Source organism: Leucoraja erinacea, chromosome 3 (genome assembly GCF_028641065.1).
Source record: "Leucoraja erinacea ecotype New England chromosome 3, Leri_hhj_1, whole genome shotgun sequence".
NCBI lineage: Eukaryota > Metazoa > Chordata > Chondrichthyes > Rajiformes > Rajidae > Leucoraja > Leucoraja erinaceus.
This window is the reverse complement of record NC_073379.1, coordinates 24,220,365-24,241,390: the sequence shown is the minus strand read 5'-3', so window position 1 is coordinate 24,241,390 and position 21,026 is coordinate 24,220,365. Positions and strand designations below refer to the sequence as shown.

At 45.9% G+C, this 21,026-nt stretch overlaps 1 protein-coding gene across 3 annotated transcripts in view; it reads left to right on the top strand.

Moving 5' to 3' along the window:
• LOC129695394 (probable ATP-dependent RNA helicase DDX60) overlaps window positions 1-21,026 on the top strand; it is a 139,440-nt gene that overhangs the window by 80,824 nt on the left and 37,590 nt on the right. For all 3 annotated transcript variants that reach the window (XR_008723153.1, XM_055632303.1, XM_055632302.1), the window contains exons 23-28: window positions 2,162-2,290; window positions 7,417-7,544; window positions 9,824-9,982; window positions 14,934-15,072; window positions 15,321-15,473; window positions 17,924-18,028. Coding sequence is in view for 2 of the 3 variants with exons in the window: in XM_055632303.1 (XP_055488278.1) it covers window positions 2,162-2,290; window positions 7,417-7,544; window positions 9,824-9,982; window positions 14,934-15,072; window positions 15,321-15,473; window positions 17,924-18,028 (813 nt within the window). In the remaining variant the exon portion in view is untranslated. The remainder of the gene's footprint in view (window positions 1-2,161; window positions 2,291-7,416; window positions 7,545-9,823; window positions 9,983-14,933; window positions 15,073-15,320; window positions 15,474-17,923; window positions 18,029-21,026) is intronic.

Genomic DNA, 21,026 nt, shown 5'->3' with positions numbered 1-21,026 from the left:
TCAACTGCAGCGAGTACAGGCCCAAAGCGAACTAATGATCGTCTTAAGCTAACCCAATCATCCCCGGGATCATTCTCAGAACCACCTCTGGACCTTCTCCAACAACAACACACCCCTTCTCAGATATGGAACACAAAGTCAGTCCGTATACACCTACAGGGTGTCAACTCCACCACCTTGGCGGTTTTACCCCCCTCTTTCCTATGCCGCACCACACACCCATTTTACCCCTCCACCCTCCCTCAATCCCCTTTCACCTATATTCCTTCATTAGGCTTCACAACTCACTCCTCGTCCATCCTTACCTGACACCTTTTGTCTTTTCGTAAAAACACCCAGGCGCTGGAGTAATTCAGCGGGTCAGGCAGCATCCCTGGAGAATATGGAAGGGGATGATTCAGGTTGGAACCCTTCCTCAGACTCAAATAAGGTTCTCCTATCCATGTTCCCCAGGGATGTTCCCTGACTCTTCTGTCTCTTCATTTCTGGCCTGCGTCCAACCTTCATTGGCATCCCATCTCCCACCGGATCACCTACAAAATCCTGGTCCTCACCTACAAAGCCCTCCACCATCTGCCCCCCCCCCCCCCTGCCCCCCCCCCCCCCCCCCATATCTCACTGACCTCCTCTCCCCTACCAACTCTCACGGTCCCTCAGATCCACATCAGCCAGTCTCCTCTCCATCCACGTCCAACCTCCGCAGTTTTGGGGACAGAGCCTTCTCCAGGGCAGCTCCCAGGCTCTGGAACTCCCTCCCCCAACTGATCCGCAATTCGTGTCCCTCACCATCTTCCAGTCCCACCTCAAGACCCATATCTTCACCTCTGCCTATCCTTAGCCCCACGTCTCCCTCCCTTTTCATCTGTGCATTAATTGCCTCGTATTGTGTTTTGAATTGAATTCTGTCTTTACTTTGTGTACTAGTCATGTCTCTACTATTTATTTCATTCCCCTTACATGTTTTTCCTCTACCTGCTAAATTTTTGTAAGGTGTCCTTGAGACTCTTGAAAGGCACCCATAAATAAAATTTATTATTATTATTATTATTATTATTATTATTATTATTATTATTATTATTATTATCTGCCTTCCCAAAGCCCATCTCACCTGCATCCACCCACTGAGACCAAAGAAAGGTCCGGACCCAAACGTCACCTATTCCATGTTCCCCAGAGATGTTGCCTGACTTGCTGAGTTTATTCCAACACTTATTTTGTAAACCGGCATCTGCATTTCCTTGTTTCTCCCCCTATCAATCACTGGACTTTGTCTCATCCTCACCTCTTCCAGCTTCCGAACCCCTCCACCCCCTCACCGCATTCAATCTGAAGAAGGGTCTCAACAGATGCACGCTGCCCTCGGGACGGCTGCTATAGAGAGGAGATGTAGATTGTAGATTTGCAAAGAAGGTCTGAAGAATGATGCAAGGGTCCAAACAGCTCCACAACAGAGGACTCTGATTTATGGACTGTTCCCAAGGACACATTCAGAGATGGACATTGTGTCGCTGGAAGGTCATGAACTCGGTGAAAGACGCTCTTTTGTCTACCCGAATGTTGTTGACCTCCCAGCGGAGCGAGTTGTCCGTCAGGGAATGTTGCCGACTGGCCCGCTGCAGACTGCAGGAATACCTGATGAGGGACGCACTGAAGCTCGATCCAGCCAACGCCAAGGCTCTGGGGGAGGACCACAGTTTTGAGTCCTTTGCGCTGCTGGACATTGAAGGGCAGAGTCCCGTGGGGCATCCCCAAAACAAGGGAATGGATAGCACCCCAGGGAGACCACATGAAGGACAAGAATATTTTTTTTATAAGATTACTGCAAACTCTACTGAATGTGACACTATTGAATTTACAGACATGGAGAATGTATGATGAATTTTTGCACAGTTTTTGTTGTGAAAATGTTTTTTATTCTGAATCGTTAATTTTTTGAAAAAGGAACATAAAGTGCTGGAATAAATCAATGGGTCAGGCAGCATCTCTTGAGAATGTGGATAGGTGACGTTTCGGTTTGGGACCCTTCCTCAGACCTTCCGACTCACGATGATGCCTATCCATGTTCTGCAGAGATGCTGTCCAACCTGTTGGGTTACTTCAGCAATTTGTGTCTTTTTTTTGTTAACCATCTGCTGTTCCTTACATCTCCGTTTCCCTGCAGGAGTTGGAACCAGAGGAATACAAGTCTTTTAAAAACAAAATTGTTATCAAGAAGTCCGATGTGAGAGAATATGAGGCTGAACTGAAGAAGGAACTTACCGAGTGGATTGAAAAGGGGTGGAGATATGAGGTAGGTGTTTGACTGTCGTACAATGTATAAAAGCATAAGAAAATAAACTTTGGAGACATAAGGAACTGCAGATGCTGTTGTACAACAACAAAAACCCACAAAGTGCTGGAGTAACTGAGCGGGTCAGGCAGGCATCCCTGAGGAACATGGATAGGTGTTGTCTACAGTCGGGACCCTCATTCATTGATTTTAGTAGATGGTTGGAAGAGAGGTGGGGGCAAGACCAAGCCTAGCAAGCCACACATTAGCACAGGTGAGGGAATTTCATTGACAGAGGGTGCTGAACTGAAACATTGCCTATCCATGGCCTCGTGATGCTGCCTGATCCGCTGAGTTACTCCAGCACTTTGGGGTTTTTTTTTGTAAACCAGCATCTGCAGTTCCTTGTATCTCAGTGTAAAAACATATCAAGCTTTTGATGCAAAAGGCTGTGTTTATGCTCCTTCAGACCCTTTCTCACATCCCATTCCTTTCTCCCTCCGGTGGTCATCTGCCCTTCCTCGACCATTTCTTATGCTAGTAAGTTTCAGAATTTGGTGATCTCTGGTTCGTCCATAATGCAGGAGTGGATTTGTCACATATATACCTTATGGCACATAGTTCAGTATTCACCTTTTATTTTTAAACCAGTTCTTTTTACTAAAACTCAGTACATTAAATTGATTAAAGCACACGTTCAATAATCAGTTGTCTCCCAGCCTTCTTTTTAAAGAACAATGCTTATTCAGAATTCTCCTTTGAGTGGCGACTCTTTTCATGCAAAAATCCGATAAATTATTGGAGGTATAGATAAGATGGACGTTCAGAACCTTTTTCCAAGAATGATGCCTGGATTAGGGCATATTAGCTACAAGCAGAGTTTAGTTTCGTTTTAAGATACATCGCTGAAGCAGGTCCTACGGCCTACCGACCATTGATCACCCACATACTAGTTCCATGTTATCCTACCTATCCTACCAATTAACCTACGTCTTTGGAACATGGGAGGAAACTTGAGTTCCTGGCGGAAACCCACGTGATTGCAGGGAAAATGTACAAACTCTGTACAAACAGCACCCGAGGTCAATCCAGTCAATGAGAAGACTGCACATAATTACAATCATGCTGTCCACAGTGTACAGATACAGGAGAAAGGGAATAATGCTAGTGTAAGATAAAGTCCAGTAAAGTTTCATTAAAGTTAGTCCGAGGATCTCCAATGAGATTGGTTCAGTTGCCTGATAACAGCTGAGAAGAAACTGTCCCTGAATCTGGAGGTATGTATTTTCACACTCCTATACCTCTTGCCTGATGGGAGAGGGGAGAAGAGGGAGTGATCGGGGTTTGACACATCATTGATTTTGCTGGCGGCCATGCCGAGGCAGCGTGAAGTGTAGGTGGATGATCCTTGGATCTTGCTGATTGTGGGATCTGGGCAGCGGTCAATGAAATGATGCTACACATCAATAAAAAATGCCTACCGCTCTATCCCTCTAACACATTTTGAAGAATCTGATCACCTAAATGTGCTTCTGCTCCCTGCCCACAAACAAACATTGAAGCAGGAGGATCCGGTACAGAGAGTTGTGAAAAGCTGAACAGGCAGATGACATCTTACACAACAGATTTGAGTCAGGGACTGGTCCATAAGCAGGGATTCTGCAGCTAACCAGAATGAGTATGCCACCGCCGTGACTGACTTCATCAGCAAGTGCGGGGGTGACTGTGTGCAGATGAAGTAAATCCGAGTGTTCCCCAACCAGAAACCATGAATGAACCGCGAGGTACATTCACAGGGTAAGGCCAGGTCCGCTGCAAACAAGTCAAACGATCCAGAAGCGGTACAAGGAGACCCGCTGTGATCTTTGCAAAGCCATCAAGGATGCTGAGAGAAATACCGTATTGTCGGCACGTATTGTCTGGAAGCATGCGGCCCTATATAATCACTCTGACACACGGAGAATGTGGCAAGGTCTGAATAGGATAACTGGCTGCAAAGCAAGGTCAGGCAACATCATTAGTGATAGTGTGGCCTTATCCGATGAACTGGATGCTTGCTATGCTCGCTTCGAGCAGAAGGCCAATATGGCGGTGACATCTGGCCTTTCAGACTCCAGTGCACCTCTACCCAGGGTGGCTGTTGCAGAGGTTAGATCAGCCTTCTTGAAGATAAACCCAAAAGCAACTGGTCCAGACAGAGTTCCTGGCCATGTTTGCGGTTGTGAAGGTTGATATTTGTGGCGCTACGAGTTTAATGATGGACTCATCTGGAACCATGTTATGCCACAAGTATACTGACCCTGATAAAGATTTGTCTTACATCCTGACAAAATATGCCTCAACGTTGCCACCTCTGAACACAAGTGACACGCCGAGTCCCCACTTACCCATTGTTTGAGGTTCTGCGGTGATGGCAGGACATCATAAATAGCCCTTATAAGGAAACTACTGCCTGCTTTGAGTTCCACTCCTTCCCTCAAGTTACACATGGCACCAGATTACTAACTAAGGTGTTCTTTACTCCCTGATAATTGCAATTCTAACCTCACCTGAGCACACTAAAGGCCCTGTCCCACTTACGTGTCCTTGGCACGCAAATTACGCGACCTCGTCGTCGTGTTGAGGCGCATGGGCATCGTGTGGGGCCGGTCCCACTGAGAAGCGCGGAGGGGTATGGAGTTGTGCGCAGTAATCACGCGGCGCTCTGGGATTTTGTACCAAATTAACTCTTCGAGGGCCACCGGCCTGTCGCGTAACTGACGGCCAAAGTGGGACAGGCCCAAGACCCTGGCGCGACGCGACGTCTCGCCTCCAACAGCAGCAGAAGCAGGCAAACAATCGCCAAACTCAACCTGGGGCTCACGGCCGTTGCGGATCTGGTCCGCCCCCTCTACTCCCAGAGCGGGGCCAGGAACATTGAAGATAGACACAAAATGCAGGAGTAACTCAGCGGGACTGGCAGCATCTCTGGAGAGAAGGAATGGATGACATTTCGGGTCAAGGCCCTTCTTTCAGACTGAAGAAGGGTCTCGACCCGAAACATCACCCATTGCTTCTTTCCAGAGATGCTGCCGGTCCCGCTGAGTTACTCCTACATTTTGTGTCCATCTTCAAATGACGTCACGCGCTCCAGACGGCTGTGCGGGCGCATGATGACGCGTGCGACCTTCACGGGACCGTCGCGCCTCAACGCGACGACGAGGTCGCGTAATTAGCGTGCCAAGGACACTTAAGTGGGACGGGCTTTAAACCCCTGTTAGGCTGGACAATGGTAAATGGAGAATACCTTTCCCATATAAAGCCACGGGACTAAGACTCCATGGAACTCCTAACCATTTCCTAATATGTGAACTAACTAATCTCTCTAAGCTTTCCACCTTAGAAATTGGCACCTTATATACTGTCAATGGCCACATCAACCTATGAATAGCCCAAACTGCAAACACCACAACTTCAACTTGCCTGGAAGCCCAGACTTCTCTATCCTTTCTAACCCACCAGGAACATCCTTTCTAAATTGCTGAACCTGTTCAGTGTCATCCAACTCACTGTTATACCACCTACCCAAGCTTTTAACTGGCTTCTCTATTATAGACGGGATTTGTTCTTCATCTACACAGAACCTTTTCTCTACCAACTTTCCTCTTGCCGTGACTTACTAGGCTAGATCTTCAATGTAGCCCATTTAAGATTTTCACTTAACTTCTCTAACAACCTTGTACAAGCAACTGTTGTAGTCACCAGGGTCATATCATCCATATAGGCCCTGATTGGAGGGAGGCGCAGTCCGTCCTGCCATCTCTCTGCCGCCGACGACCCACCGTGATGCTCTAATCACTTGCTCCATCTCCATTGTAAATACTACACTCTGCCATAGATAGATAGATAGATAGATAGAATCTTTATTTGCCACACGACCAGGGTTGGTGGTATTTGGGTTCGGTACATGATGGTACACTGCTTTAGTCACATTAACACTAATAACAACACAGATCACAGTAATAAAGTGCATCCATACCACATCACAAATCACAAATCTCACCAACAATACATAGTGCAAAAGAACAGACAAAGACCATAGACAAGACACTGTATACATCAAAAGTCCTTAGTATTGATTGTTATTGGAGGGAATTGAGTGTTCTTATTGCTGAGGGGAAGAAACTGTTTTTAATGCCCATAATGCCCATCTCTAGTGTCTTCCATGCTGTCGTAAAATCTGTGTACTAAAACACATCCGGACATCTTGGAAATATGCTTTCACTAAATTTACTATTGATCCTGGAACTCTAAAGTAATCAAAAGCACTCTAAATAAGACTATGTGGCACAGATCCAAACACACTTGCCAGGTCCAAAAACATAACATGCAAATCTCTTCTCGAGCTTGGCTGTCTGAATCTGGTGCCATGTTACGCAAATGTGTTCTAAGCAACCTTCAAAACCTGGTGTACCTGCTTTCTGCACTGTGGTATCCATTAACCTTTCTCTATAAACAACTTGCCAGCCTCTGTGCTATTATGCTAAAGAAAATCTTGCCTTCCACATTTAGGAGACATATAGGCCTAAATTGACTTAACTCTGAACACTCTTTCTCCTTGGGAATGAAAATTCCCCCTGCTCTATGCTAAACCCTTGGTATGACCTGCTTCTCCCAAACTATTCACAAGAGCCTCCACAAGAATCAAAGAACATCAGGTGAATTTTTATGTACCCGGTAAGATACTCCATTCGGTCCTAGCGCCGAAGAAGCTTTTGCACACCTTATTACTGCTTCCACTTCCTTCCACTTTGGTGGCCTAACATCTATCTTATGCTCTATCTTTCTTAAGGTGTGGTTCTATAAAGAAGTGTGAAAACGCGCACCTCTAGATTCAGGGACAGTTTCTTCCCACCAACTAGAGAGCAGTCCTGAATTACTACCTAACTCATTGGTGACCCTCGGACCATCTTTGATTGGACTTTAATGACTTTACCTTGCACTAAACGTTATTCCCTTATCACGTATCTATACAATGTAAATGGCTCAATTGTGATTATGTACATATTATCTTTCCGCTGACTGGATAGCACGCAACAAAAGCTTTTCACTATACCTTGGTACACATGATAATAAACTAAACTGACATTGGTCCTGAATTTTCCCAGGTCAAGGATGTGCTGATGATGTTGGAACCAGAGGTTGAAGGGAATTTTGGGAAAGCTCACTCAAGTAACTACCCACTTCTGGTGGAATCTCTTCAAAAGCGGAACGGTCTTCCAGCTATTTTTTTCATGTGAGTAGCACTTACTGGATCTTTGTTCCTTGCGGCCGCCATCTTGAATTTCATGAATCTTGAATTTCTTCACGTCCCCACAATATTGTTCGAGTCAAACTCTACTTTGACTGGATGCTTTGATTCAGAAATGTAACAAAACAAATTCTAACATCCAATCGGAGTACATGCAGTTCTCCAATGAGATAGTAAGTTTAGTGTAGAGATACAGGCCCTTCGGCCCACCGAGTCCATGCCAACCCCATCGGTCACCCGTTCACACTCGTTATATGTTCTCCCATTTTTGCATCCACTCCCTACACACTGGGTGCAATTAACAGAGGGCCAATTAATCTACAAACCTGCACGTCTTCACGATGTGGGAGGAAAAAAGGAGGAAACCCACGCGGCCACAGGGAGAACTTGCAAACTTCACATAGTCAACATCCGAGATCAGATTCAAACACCGGTTTCTGGCACTGCGAGGCAGCAGTTCTGCCTGCAGTGCTACTGAGCCACTCCTGAGTTGTTATCTGTCCTTCAGAATATCCGTAAGATGTGTGCCCTAAGAGTTCTACATGGTTTATCACTCAAGTCACAATCCGTGAAAATTGATTGGTATTATTCTCATACTATGATGTTGGATATTTCACTGGCTGCATGGTTATCATAAGGTAGTGAAAGATTTGTTTAGTTTAGTTTATTATTGTCACGTGTACCGAGGTACAGTGAAAAGCTTTTTATTGCATGCTATCCAGTCAGTGAATAAACTATACATAATTGCAATCAAGCCATCTAGGGTATACAGATACAGGATAAAGGGTATGATGGCTAGTGCAAGATAAAGGACTGATTAATTAATTAGTTTGAAGGTCTCTAATGGTGGGAGGTCAGGACTGCTCTCTAGCTGATAAAACATAACATTCTTAAAGGATTTGACAGGCTAGATGCAGGGAAATAATTCCGGATGTTGGAGGAATGCAGAACCAGGGGTCATAGTTTAAGAATAAGAGGTAGGCCATTTAGGACTGAGATGAGGAAAAACTTCTTCACCCAGAGAGTTATGAATCTGTGCAATTCTCTGCCGCTGAAGGCAGTGGAGGCCAATTCACTGGATGTATTCAAGAGAGTTAGGTTTAGATCTTAGTGCTAAAGGAATCAAGGGATATGGAAAAAAAGCAGGAATGGGGACAGATTTTAGATGATTAGCCATGATCATGTTGAATGGCATTGCTGGCTCGAAGGGCCGAATGGCCTACTCCACCTATTTTTCTATGTTTCTATGAGAGGATGGTTCAGTTGCCTGATAAATGCTAAAGAATGCAAGGCATAGAGTCATTGAGTGGTGAAACATGCCCTTCAGCCCAACTTGTCCACGTCGACTACGATACCCCATCTATATTAGTCCCATTTGCTCGTGTTTGGCCCACATCCCTCTGAACTTTTCCCTATCCACGTCCAAATAAACTCTGTTCTATTTCCCCATCATTACCCACAAGCACATTGTCTTAAGGTCATAAGGATTAGGAGAAGAATTAGGCCATTCAGCCCACCAAGTCTACTCTGTCATTTAATCATGGCTGATCTATTTCGCTCCTAATCTCTTTTCCTGCCTTCTCCCCATTACCTCTGACACCTGTACTAATCAAGAATCTATCGATTTTTTTAAGAAGGAACTGCTGGAAAATCGAAGGTAGACAAAAGTGCTGGAGAAACTCAGCGGGTGCGGCAGCATCTATGGAGCGAAGGAAATAGGCAACGTTTCGGGCCGAAACCCTTATTCTGACGCCTCGGCCCGAAACGTTGCCTATTTCCTTTGCTCCATAGATGCTGCCGCACCGGCTGAGTTTCTCCAGCACTTTTGAATACCTAAGAATCTATCGATCTCTGCCTTAAAAATATCCACTGACTTGGCCTCCACAGCCTTCTGTGGCAAAGAATTCCACAGATTCACCACCCTCTGACTAAAGAGATTTCTCCTCATCTCTTTCCTAAAAGAACGTCCTTTAATTTTGAGGCTATGACCTCCAGTCTTAACTCTCCCACCAGTGGATCATCCTCTCCACATCCATTCTATCCAAGCCTTTCATTATTCTGTATGGTTCAATGAGGATCCTCTCATTCTACTAAACTCCAGCGAATACAGGCCCAGTGCCAACAAACGCTCAGCTTAGGTTAACCTACTCATTCCTAGGATCATTCTTGTAAACCTCCTCTGGACCCTCTCCACAGTCAGCACATCTTTCCTCAGATATGGTGCCCAAAATTGCTCACAGACTAGCCTGCATCTTTAATTTCAGCTTCAATATATCACTGGTTGAGGAATTTGCTAATAGCATACTAAAGCACCTGCAGACGAAAGAGGAAAGCAGGATGAAACCAGATGATAACAAAGTGAAACAGCAGATGGAAAAAAGGATCAAGGAGCTACGAAAGTACCTGCAAAAAGAGGATAAACCGTAAATATCTTTTTACAGCTTACGTTCTTGGGACCTATAAGGGGAGACAAAATACTGGAGTAACTCAGCGGATCAGACAGCATCTCTGGAGAAAAGGATAAGGTGATGTTTCGGGTCGAGGCCTTTCTTCAGACCCAAAATTTCACCTATTCCTTTTCTCCAGAGATGCTGTCTGACCCGCTGAGTTACTCCAGCTTTTTATGTCTATCTTCGGTTTAAACCAGCATCTGCAGTTCCTTCTTACACTTATAGGGAGACGTTGGTAAGCTTGGGCTTCATTCCTTGGAGTGCAGGAGGATGATAGGTGATCTTGCAGAAGTGTATAAAACCCATAAGGGGAATAGATAGGGTGATTGCACCAATATCATCCTGGTCGTTTTATAGAGCCCCAGTGTCTTTATAAACTGTTCTTTTATTTCTTAAAATAAACTTTACTCAGCATAAAAAATGTATATAAAACTATGCAAAGGCTCTTCAGATGTTCTTGGAATATACATTCATTAATGTCGCACTCAGTAATGTTTGCATTTCCAACTCAGTGGTGAGAGAGCATTAACCTTGAAATTGAAAGTGAGATAGCAAAATACATCGTTATGTTTTATGTTATCCCACTTTCTCAAATACTCCCTACACACTGGGGGCAATTTACCGAGACCAAATAACCTACAAACCCACATGTCTGTGGAATGTGGGAGGAAACCAGAGCAACCGGAAGAAACCCACGTGGTCACAAGTAGAACATGCAAACTCCGCATGAACAACACCCGAGGTCGGGATCGAACCCGAGTCTCTGGCATTGTAAGGCAACAGGCCTATCTAGTACAAACATATATAGGGTACTCTTTTGTGCTGATAGAGGTAATAGACTAACTGGGACCCATTGGGTCCCAGTCATACGGGAGGCCTGGTCCCCCAATGCAACCCATTCCACAACGCAATATTCCATCACTCACCCGTTTCCCCCAACGCAACCCATTCCCCCAATACAATATTCCACCCCTCACCCATGGCCCCTAACTGCGCAGGCGTGGCTGACAGGTTCCCGTTGTGATGCCTCTGACTCCCCTGACCCCCCGCCCCCCAATCCACCTGTTGCCCTCCCCCCCCCCCCCACGCATTCACTCCATCCCCCCCCCCCCCCCCCCCCCCATCCACTCTGGCGGCGTAGCCATTCCCGCCCATTGGGTTCCCATTGTGACGTAGAAACTGCGCAGGTACAGCTGACGGGCACGGCAAATGAGAAGGGATTTATTAAAGTTTAAAATGTGAATCACTCTTAAAATATACCAACAATTTCAATGTTAAATATGAGATTTATTCATTCCATTCTTTCTTGTTGCGTTCTGCAACCGGGGGATGGCTTCAGGCGGGGGCTATCGCAGCCGGTGGGGGGAGAGTCCTGCAGCCCGGGGGGGGGGGGGGGGGTGGACGGCTTCAGGCGGGGGCTACCATGGCCTATCGATGTCGTGGTCTACCGCTGCTGCTTCCTATCGCTGTTGTGGCCATGGTCTGTCGCTGCCATTGTCTACCACTGCTGCACCCCACCGTCTTCAGGCAGGGTTTGGTGGGAGCATCCTGTAGTTGAGGATGGGGACTGCTTCAGGCAGGGGCTGGTGGGGGTGAGGGAGCATCCTGCAGCTGGGGACGGGACGGCATCAGGTGGGGGGGGGGGGAAGCATCCTGCAGCTGAGGATGGCTTTAGGCAGGGACTGGCAGGAGCATCCTGTAGCCGGGGAGGGGGATGGCTTCAAGCACGGGCTGGTGGGTGCTTTCAGTAGCCGGGGGGATGGGAACGGCCTCAGGCGGGGGCTAAGGGGACCGGTGGGGGAGGGGGGTGGCTGTGGGGGGGAGAGGTGTGGGGTTTGTGGGAGGAGGGGGGTGTGTGAGCAGTGCGTGGGTTGTGGGGGGAGGGATTGTGGGCAGGGGGAGGCGAGGGGGGATGTGGGGGCAGGGAGGGTGTGGGCGAGGGGGAGAGAGCTCAGCGAAAAGAGTGGGGTTGTGGGAGAGAGGGGGGTAAAATGGGGGAGGGGGGCAGGAGACAGCGTGGGGGACAAGAGGGGAAGGGACTGGAACTGACGGGTTGACGGGGACTCACAGCGGGTGCTGGTTGCTGGATGTTCTCCTCCGCCGTGTCCGTTTCTGGTCTCTCTGAAAATTGGGTTCGGTTGGAAACCGCTGCCGGCCATCCTCAGCTACAGTAAAGACACAATGACGCAGGAAGAGGCGGACCATCCCGTGGAGTGACAGGAGAAAAGACCAATCTGATAGATCGATCTGCGCATGCGGGTTTTTAAAGATTTTTCAAACCTCGCTAACTTTTACATTCGACCACCAATTGGAACGAAACTTGGTGCACTCGCTGGCGAAAAATCGTAGCGCTATCGCACACTGCTTTTACGCAAATAGAATGACCACGTAAACCGGAAGATGACAAGATCAGAGCTTTAGTTATGTATAGATAGATAAGATTATGTTTTTTATGCTCTTCTCTGATTTCAGAGGTATAGGGTAGAAAAAAGCCCTTTTGCCCACTGAGTCAGCGCCGACCAGCGTTCATCCACTACACTAGCACTATCCTACACACTAGGGACAATTTTTCAATTATTTTTACCACAGCCAATTAACCTATAAACCTGAAAATAGAAACAAAATACTGGAGCAACTCAGCGGGTCAGACAATATCTCTAAACAAAATGAATAGGTAATATTTCAGGTCGAGAATCTTCTTCGGTCTTGACACGAAATGTCACCTGTTTTTATTCTCCTGAGATACCGACCGGCCCGCTGAAATACTCGAGTATTTTGTGGCTATATACAGTGAAAACCAGCATTTACAGTTCCTTCTTACACAACCTATAAACCTGTATGTCTGGAGTGTGGGAGGAAACCAGAGAATCCGGAGAAAATCCACCCGGTCACAGGAAGAATGTACAAACACTACAGACAGTACCCGTAGTTGGGATCAAACCCGGGTCTCTGGCGCTGTAAAGTAGCAACTCTACTGCTGCGCCACCCTGCCGCTTGACAGTAGAGAGTAGATAGAGATCTCAAGTTAGAGATTTGAACCCAGAATTTTCTAGCTCATGGGTCAAGTGTGTTTTATTGTCATCTATATTACTAAAAGTAAGGTCTTGACCACTTCCTGGTTTTCTGTTTCATGATTTTTGAAAAAACGCTGCCACTTACGGCTGTGATTTTTGGCCATCTTACTAGGACAAGAGGATTTTTCCCATCGATGAAAAATAAAAGAATTATTAATGTTTTAAAAAATGTTGACATTCTCTCTGCTGCCCCTGCTGGTGGGAGAGGGGAGGGACTATAAAACCCTGGTGTTGTGCCTCACTCAATCTCTGCAAGATGGAAGAAGCGAGATGGTCATGTCTCTCTGAGCCGTGAATAACACTGCACACATGTCTACTCAACTGTGAGTGCCCTTAATGTGGTTTGAAAATGAAAATGTGGTTGCTTTGAAATGCTGCACTGCAAATGGTTGTTGGTGGTGGTAACTGCTTTGAAATGCTGCACTGCAAATGGTTGTTGGTGGTGGTAACTGCTTTGAAATGCTGCACTGCAAATGGTTGTTGGTGGTTGTTTTGAAATGCTGCACTGCAAATGGTTGTTGGTGGTGGTAACTGCACAACTTCCTGTTTGCACTGTATATTGATTTTAGATAAAGCGCTACCATGTATGGCTGTGATTTTTGGCCATCTTACTCAGTCCCCCTCCGCTCATCAGGTGCAGAGGATTCTTCCCATCAATTAAATATAAAAATGTTATTAGTGTTTAAAAAAATGTTGAGAATCTCTCTCCTGTCAATCATGCCATGAAAGCCACGCCCCTTTCTGGTGGGAGGGGGGAGAGATTATAAAACCCAGAAGTGTGGGTGTGGCTCAGTCTCTGCAAGATGGGGGAGGGAGAGGTCATGAATCTGTCTGAGCTGTGAATCAACTGAACATACTGAATGTCTACTGAACTGTATGTGGTGTTTTGTGTGGTTTATGGTGGTTTCACCCTGCTTGAAATGGTATGAAACTGCATTTGAATGTGGTGGCCTTGCACCCTGTTTGAAATGGAATTTCAAGGAATAACCGTGAGTCAACCTATCGCCCACCAGCCGTGAGTGAGCTGCCAGTCTTGAGTGACTGAGCTGTCACCCCAAGAATCCATTTGGCCTGCAATGTCCATACTAGCCCCCTGGAAACCAGTCCCTTCAGCCCACAATACCCATACTAGTGCCCCAGAAAGCCCCCCCCCCCCCACTGGCCACCAATATTGGAATTGATGGAGAGGTGGAATATTGTATTGGGGGACCAGCCCTCCCGCCGTGTGAACATGAGACCCAATGGGTCCCACTTAGTCTAATATCTCTTGAAATGTAACAATGAAATTCTTGCAGCTGCACGCATAGCACTCCGTAAAACCCATAACAAACATATAAATATTTTAAAAAAACAGACAAATAAATAGACAATAATAGTTCAATTATGTCCCCAAGTCTATTCATTTCTGAACCTATTTCGAGTTTGTAGTGTTTAATAGCCTGAATGTTGTCGGGGAAAAAGCTGGTCCTGAACTTGAACATTATAGTTTTCAGGCTTCTATACCTTTTTGATGGTAGGAGTGAATTGAGAGTGTGGCCAGGATGTTGCGGGTTGCTGATGAAGCTGGCTGCCTTTTTGAAGCAGCGACTCTTGTAGATCCCTTCGATGGTGGGAAGGTCAGAGCACTTGATGGACCGGGCAGTGTTCTCCACTTTTTGCAGTATTCTTTGTTCCTGGGCATTCGCGTTGTGACCGTGATGAAACCAGTCAATATGCTCTCTACTGTACACACAGAGGTGAAAGAGAATCATCTTTGAAATTTATGGGCAAACTTGTTTTGTTACTTTTATTACCCTTCTGTAAAGATTTGGTTTCATTGTGTCCTCCAACCAATATTTGTCTTGTGAAAGGATGCATCTCAGCAGAAATCAAGAGGAAAAACTGTCGCAATTGCGGACAGAATATGATTTGTTACTGACGAAATATCAATTACTTCAAGAAATCCCTCCCGACTGTACGTTTGCCCAGATTACTGCTGCAGATCGAGAGGTAAGGGCTCAATGCTGCTTTGTTGTCACAAGTACCGAGTCACAGTGAAATTCCTTTTTTGCATATAGTTCAGTAAAAAATATAACTATACATAAACGCGATCTTAGTTAAGTGCAGGAGTCTACAGAGTGTTTTAATGACATATGTCCTGAACTGGAACAATGAAATTCTGACTTGCAGGAACACAGCAGAATATGTAAACTTCGTACTTGTGGGGTAAATTGAAATTCTGCTTTATCTTCCCACAGTTCATGGACAAGGTTTTTGACCGCATGCAGTGGGTGTTTGGCTTTAGCCACTTCCGAGAGATGATGCGCCGAGGAATTGGTTGCCACCATAGATCTCTGAACAAAAAATTTCGGCAAGGCGTGGAGATGCTTTTCAGAAGCGGTGTAATAAAGGTGAGAGCAGGTGCAAATCCACAGCATTCCATAGAAAGCACACTGTTGGATTACATCACAGCTTGTCAACAGCAACAGCTCTGCCCAAGGCCGCAAGAAATTGTAGAGTTTTGGTGTACCCACTACCTCCATTGACTCCATCTACACTTCACGCTGCCTCGGAAAAGCAGCCGACATAACAAAGTAGTAGTCCCACCCCCCAGTCATTCCTTCTTCTCTCTGTTCCCATAGGGTTAAAGGTACAGAAGCTTGAAATCACGCACCACCAGACTTGGGGACAGCTTCTCCCCCTCTGTTATCAGGCTTTGGAATGGTCCTTCCATAAGCTAGGGTACTGTCCAATTCACCTCTACCCCATTGTTGACACTGGACTTTGTCTCTGGAACTGATGCGCTACAATGCTGAGAATTATATTCTGCACTCTGTATCATCCCCCTTTACTCTACTTATTGAACTTGAGTTTGGACTTGTTTTTATAAGAATTTATAAGAACAAGGAACAGTACAGCACCAGAACAGACCCTTTGGCCCATAATGTTTGTGCTGAAAAAATGATGCCGACCAACTCTTATCTGCCTCCATGTAATGCAAATCTCTTCATTCTCTGCATATCCATGTGCTTATCCAAAAAACAAACTTGCCCTGCACATCTCCTTTAAACGTTGCCTCTCTCACCTTAAAGTTATATCTTTATTATTTGATTTCTTCATTCCTGGAAAAAGGTTCTGACTATTTTATATTTTATATACTTCCAACAGGTCTCCCCGCAACTGCTAGCGTTTTATAGAAAACAATCCAAGTCTGTTCAACTTCTACACTGTAACTAATGCCTCTAACCCAGGCAACATTCTGATAAACCTCTTCTGCACCCTTTTCAAAGCCTCAGCATCCTTCCTGTAATGGCCAGAACTGCACACAATATTCCAAATTTTCCCCTTCTTCAGACATTTACCTCTCCTCCAGGGACTCCAACAGTCCTTCCAGGTGAGACAGAGGTTCACCTCCTCTAACCTCATCTACTGCATTTGGTATTCCCACTGTGGCCTCCAGTACATCGGCGAGACTAGGTGTGTAGGAAAGAACTGCAGATGCTGGTTTAAATCGAAGGTAGACACAAAATGCTGGAATAACTCAGCAGGACAGGCTGCATCTCTGGAGAGAAGTCAAGTCAATTTTATTTCTATAGCACATTTAAAAATACCTCTCATTGACCAAAGTGCTTTACATTAGTGAAGGCACTAACGTGCTACAAACAGTGGTACATAAATCAACAATACATACATACAGTGCTCCCTCAGAGGATCTCAAGAAAGGCTTGACAGTGGAAATAAGTTTTAAGTCTAGACTTAAAAGAGTTAATGGAGGGGGCAGTTCAGATGGGAAGAGGGATGCTGTTCCATAGTCTAAGTGCTGCAACCTGAGCTTATGCCTAGACCGCGGGATGGTCAGTAACCCCAAGTCGGCCGATCTGAGGGACCTGGAGGTGGTATGGTGGGAAAGCAGATTTTTAATGTAGGTGGGGGCAAGCCCGTTAAAGGCTTTGTAAACAAAAAGAAGGAGCTTGAAATTGATTTGGAACCGCACTGGGATTCAGTGGAGAGAGGTCAGAATCGGGGTGATGTGGTCCTTTTTTCGGGTGCCCGTCAGGAGTATCGCTGCAGCGTTTTGGACCAATTGCAGGTGGGACAGGGAAGATTGGCTGATGCCAGTGTAGAGGGAGTTGCAGTAATCAAGGTGGGTGGAGAAAAATTAGTGGATGATCTTTTCGAGGTCGTCAAATTGGAGGAAAGGTTTTATTTTAGCTATCGTCCGAAGCTGGAAGAAGCTAGCTTTTACCACGGCATTGACTTGTTTGTCAAATTTCAATGCGGAGTCAAATATCACGCCAAAGTTTTTGACGTGACGTTTGAGTAATGGGGTAAGGCTTCCAAGGCTGCCTGCTATCATTTTGATTGAGTCTGAGGGGCCGAGTAGGATGACCTCAGACTTACTCTCGTTTAGTTGGAGGAAGTTCTGGGCCATCCAATACTTTATATCCTCGAGGCAGTGGATAAGGCTGAGTAGATTTGATCGGTTGTTGGGTTTCAGGGGGAGATAGAGTTGTGTATCGTCTGCATAGCAGTGGAAAGAAATGCCGTGCCTTTGAATGACTTGGCCTAAGGGGAACATATACAGGGATATCGTGTCCGAAGAAGGATCTCGACCCGAAACGTCACCCATTCCTTCTCTCCAGAGACTCCGCTGTCCCGCTCAGTTACTCCAGCATTTTGTGTCTTACCTTCGGCGAGACTAAGTGTAGGTTCGGCAACCGTTTTGCCGAATCTCGAGGTTAGAAAAGTTGGTCTCGACCTGAATAGTCACCTTTCCATGTTCTCCAGAGAGGCTGCCTGACCCGCTGAATTACTTCAGCACTTTGTGTCCACAACTAATGAATCCTCTGTTTCTGTTAAGGTTGTCAGCGCCACATCAACCCTTGCTCTGGGAATCAACATGCCCTGCAAGACTGTCGTTTTTCTTCACGATTCTGTGCATCTGGATTCTCTCACCTACAGACAGGTAGTTGAAGAGCGCTGGTGTAAGGCATCAAAGCCGCTACAACGCTATCTGTAAAGAGCACAAGAGTACAAACTACGTACCGGCAAGCACCCGTAGTCAGGATTGAACCCGAGTCTCTGGCGTTGTAAGGCAGCAGCTCTAACGCTGTGCCACTGTGCCGCCCATCCACATAAGGCTCCAGCTGGGCCCATCTTAACAATACAATACAATACAGTGACGCAGCAGTTGAAGCTGCAACCTTGCAACGCTAGGTACATAGCGTTCAATCCGGACCTTGGGTGCTGTGGGCAGTTTGAACCTTTTTAAGGTAGATAAATCCCCAGGGCCTGATGGTCTGCATCCCAGAATACTTAAGGAGGTGGCCCCAAAAATCGTAGATGCATTGGTGATCATTTTCCAATGTTCTCTTGACACTGGATCAGTTCCTGTGGACTCGAGGGTGGCTAATGTAACCCCACTTTTTAAGAAAGGAGAGAGAGAAAAAACAGGGAATTATAGACCAGTTAGTCTTACATCAGTAGTGAGGAAGATGCTTGAATCAATTGTTAAAGATGTTATAGCAGCACATTTGGAAAGCAGTGACGGGATCGGTCAAAGTCAGCATGGATTTATGAAGGGGAAATCATGTTTGACTAATCTTCTGGAATGTTTTGAGGATGTAACAAGTAGAATGGATAAGGGAGAGCCAGTGGATGTGATGTATCTGGACTTTCAAAAAGCCTTTGACAAGGTCCCACATAAGAGATTAGTGTGCAAAATTAAAGCACATGGCATTGGTGGTAGAGTATTGACATGGATATAGAACTGGTTGGCAGACAGGAAGCAAAGTGTGTGAATAACGGCTCCTTTTCTGAATGGCAGATAGTGACTAGTGGTGTTCCGCAAGTCTCAGTGCTGGGACCCCAGTTATTTACAATATATTAAAGATTTAGATGAGGGAATTAAACGTAACTTCTCCAAGTTTGCGGATGACACAAAGCTGGGTGGCAATGTGAACTGCAAGGAGGATGCTATGAGGCTGCAGGGTGACTTGGATAGGTTGGATGAGTGGGCATATGCAGTTAATGTGGATAAATGTGAGGTTATCCACTTTGCTGTCAAGAACATTATTAGGCAGATTATTATCTGAATGGTGTCAGATTAGGAAAAGGGGAAGTGCAATGAGACCTGGGTGTGCTTGTACATCAGTCACTGAAAGTAAGCATGCAGGTACAACAGGCAGTGATGAAAGCTAATAGCATGTTGGCCTTCAATGCGAGAGAATTCGCATTTTGGAGCAAGGGGGTCCTACTGCAGTTGTACATGGTCCTGGTGAGACCAGACTTGGAGTATTGTGTGCAGTTTCGGTCTCCTAATTTGAGGAAAGGCATTCTTGCTGTTGAGGGAGTGCAGAGTAGGTTCACCAGGTTAAATCCCGGGATGACGGGACTGACATATGATGAAAGAATGGGTCGACTGGGCTTGCATTCACTGGAACTAAGAAGGATGAGAGGGTATCTTATAGAAAAATATAAAATTCGTAAGGGATTGGACAGGATGCAGGAAAAATGTTCCCCATGTTGGGGGAGTCCAGAACCAGGGGTCACAGTTTAAGAATAAGGGGTAGGCCATTTATGACCAAGATGAGGAAATACTTTTTCAACCAGAGATTTATGAATCTGTGGAATTCTCTGCCACAGAAGGTAGTGGAGTCCAATTCACTGGATGATTTCAAGAGAGATAAATTTAGCTCTTAGGGCTAACAAAATCAAGGGATATGGGGAAAAAGCAGGAGCGGGGTACCGATTTTGGATAATCAGTCATGATTGTATTGAATGGCGGTGCTGGCTTGACGGGCCGAATGGCCAACTCCTGCACCTATTTCCTATTGTTTCTATGTTTCTCCAGCTTTTGACATTCTAAAGACCTGCAGGTTTGTATGTTGATTGGCTTCTGTAAATTGCTCCCAGTGTGTATGACATAACTGATGTGTGGGTTATCGCTGGTTGGCATGGGCTCGCTGGGCCTGCATCTCTAGACTACACTGAACTAAACTAAATCACCGCTAGTGTGTAGGGAGTGGATGAGAAAGTGGGATAACATAGAACTAATCTTAGCGGGTAATTGATGGTCGGCATGGACCTGTTTTCAGGCTCTATTTGTAATTTAAACTAAAACCCAGTCAAAGTGAAATTTATTCGTCACATGCACCAACTAAGGTACAGTGAAATGAATTTGCCAGCAGCGATACAGATGAAAAAAGAACACACAATACACAATAGAATTTAATGCAAACATCCACAACAGCATTCTTCACTGTGGTGGAAGGCAACAAAGTTCAGTCAGTCCTCCCCCTTCTGTTCATCTGTGGTCGGGGCCATAAACCCTCCGTAGTCGCCGCTACAAACGGCCGGATGTTCAGGCCATCTTGTCGGGATGATCACAACTCCGATGTCAGGACGGTCGAACACACTCCGCACCCTGTTATTTTTCTCTTTGCACTACCTGTTGCACCTGTGTATGGCTTGGAGTACCCGAATCGGCCACTTTCCCACCGGAGACCGCAGCTTCAGGGTGTTATAGGATGGATGGGCGGAATGGTGGCGTAGCGGTAAAGTTGCTGCCTTACAGCGCCAGAGACCCGGATTCGATCCTGACAATGGACGCTGGTCTGTACGGAGTTTGTATCTTCTCCCCGTGACCTGCATGGGTTTTCTCCGGGTGCTCTGGTTTCTTTCCACATCCGAAAGACATGCAGGTTTGTAGGTTAATTGGCTTCTGTAAATTGCTCTTAGTGTGTGGGATAGATCTAGTGTATGGGTTATTGCTAGTTGGCATGGGCTCGATGGGCCAAAGGGTCTGTTTCCACATTGTATCTTTAAACTGAACTAAACTAAACTAAATCACCCCTATGTAGGAAGAAATTGAGATAACACCATTTTTCGCGGGTGATTGATGGTTGGCGTGGAGTCAGTGAGTCAAAGGACCTGTTTTCGTGCTGTATTTGTAATCTAAACTA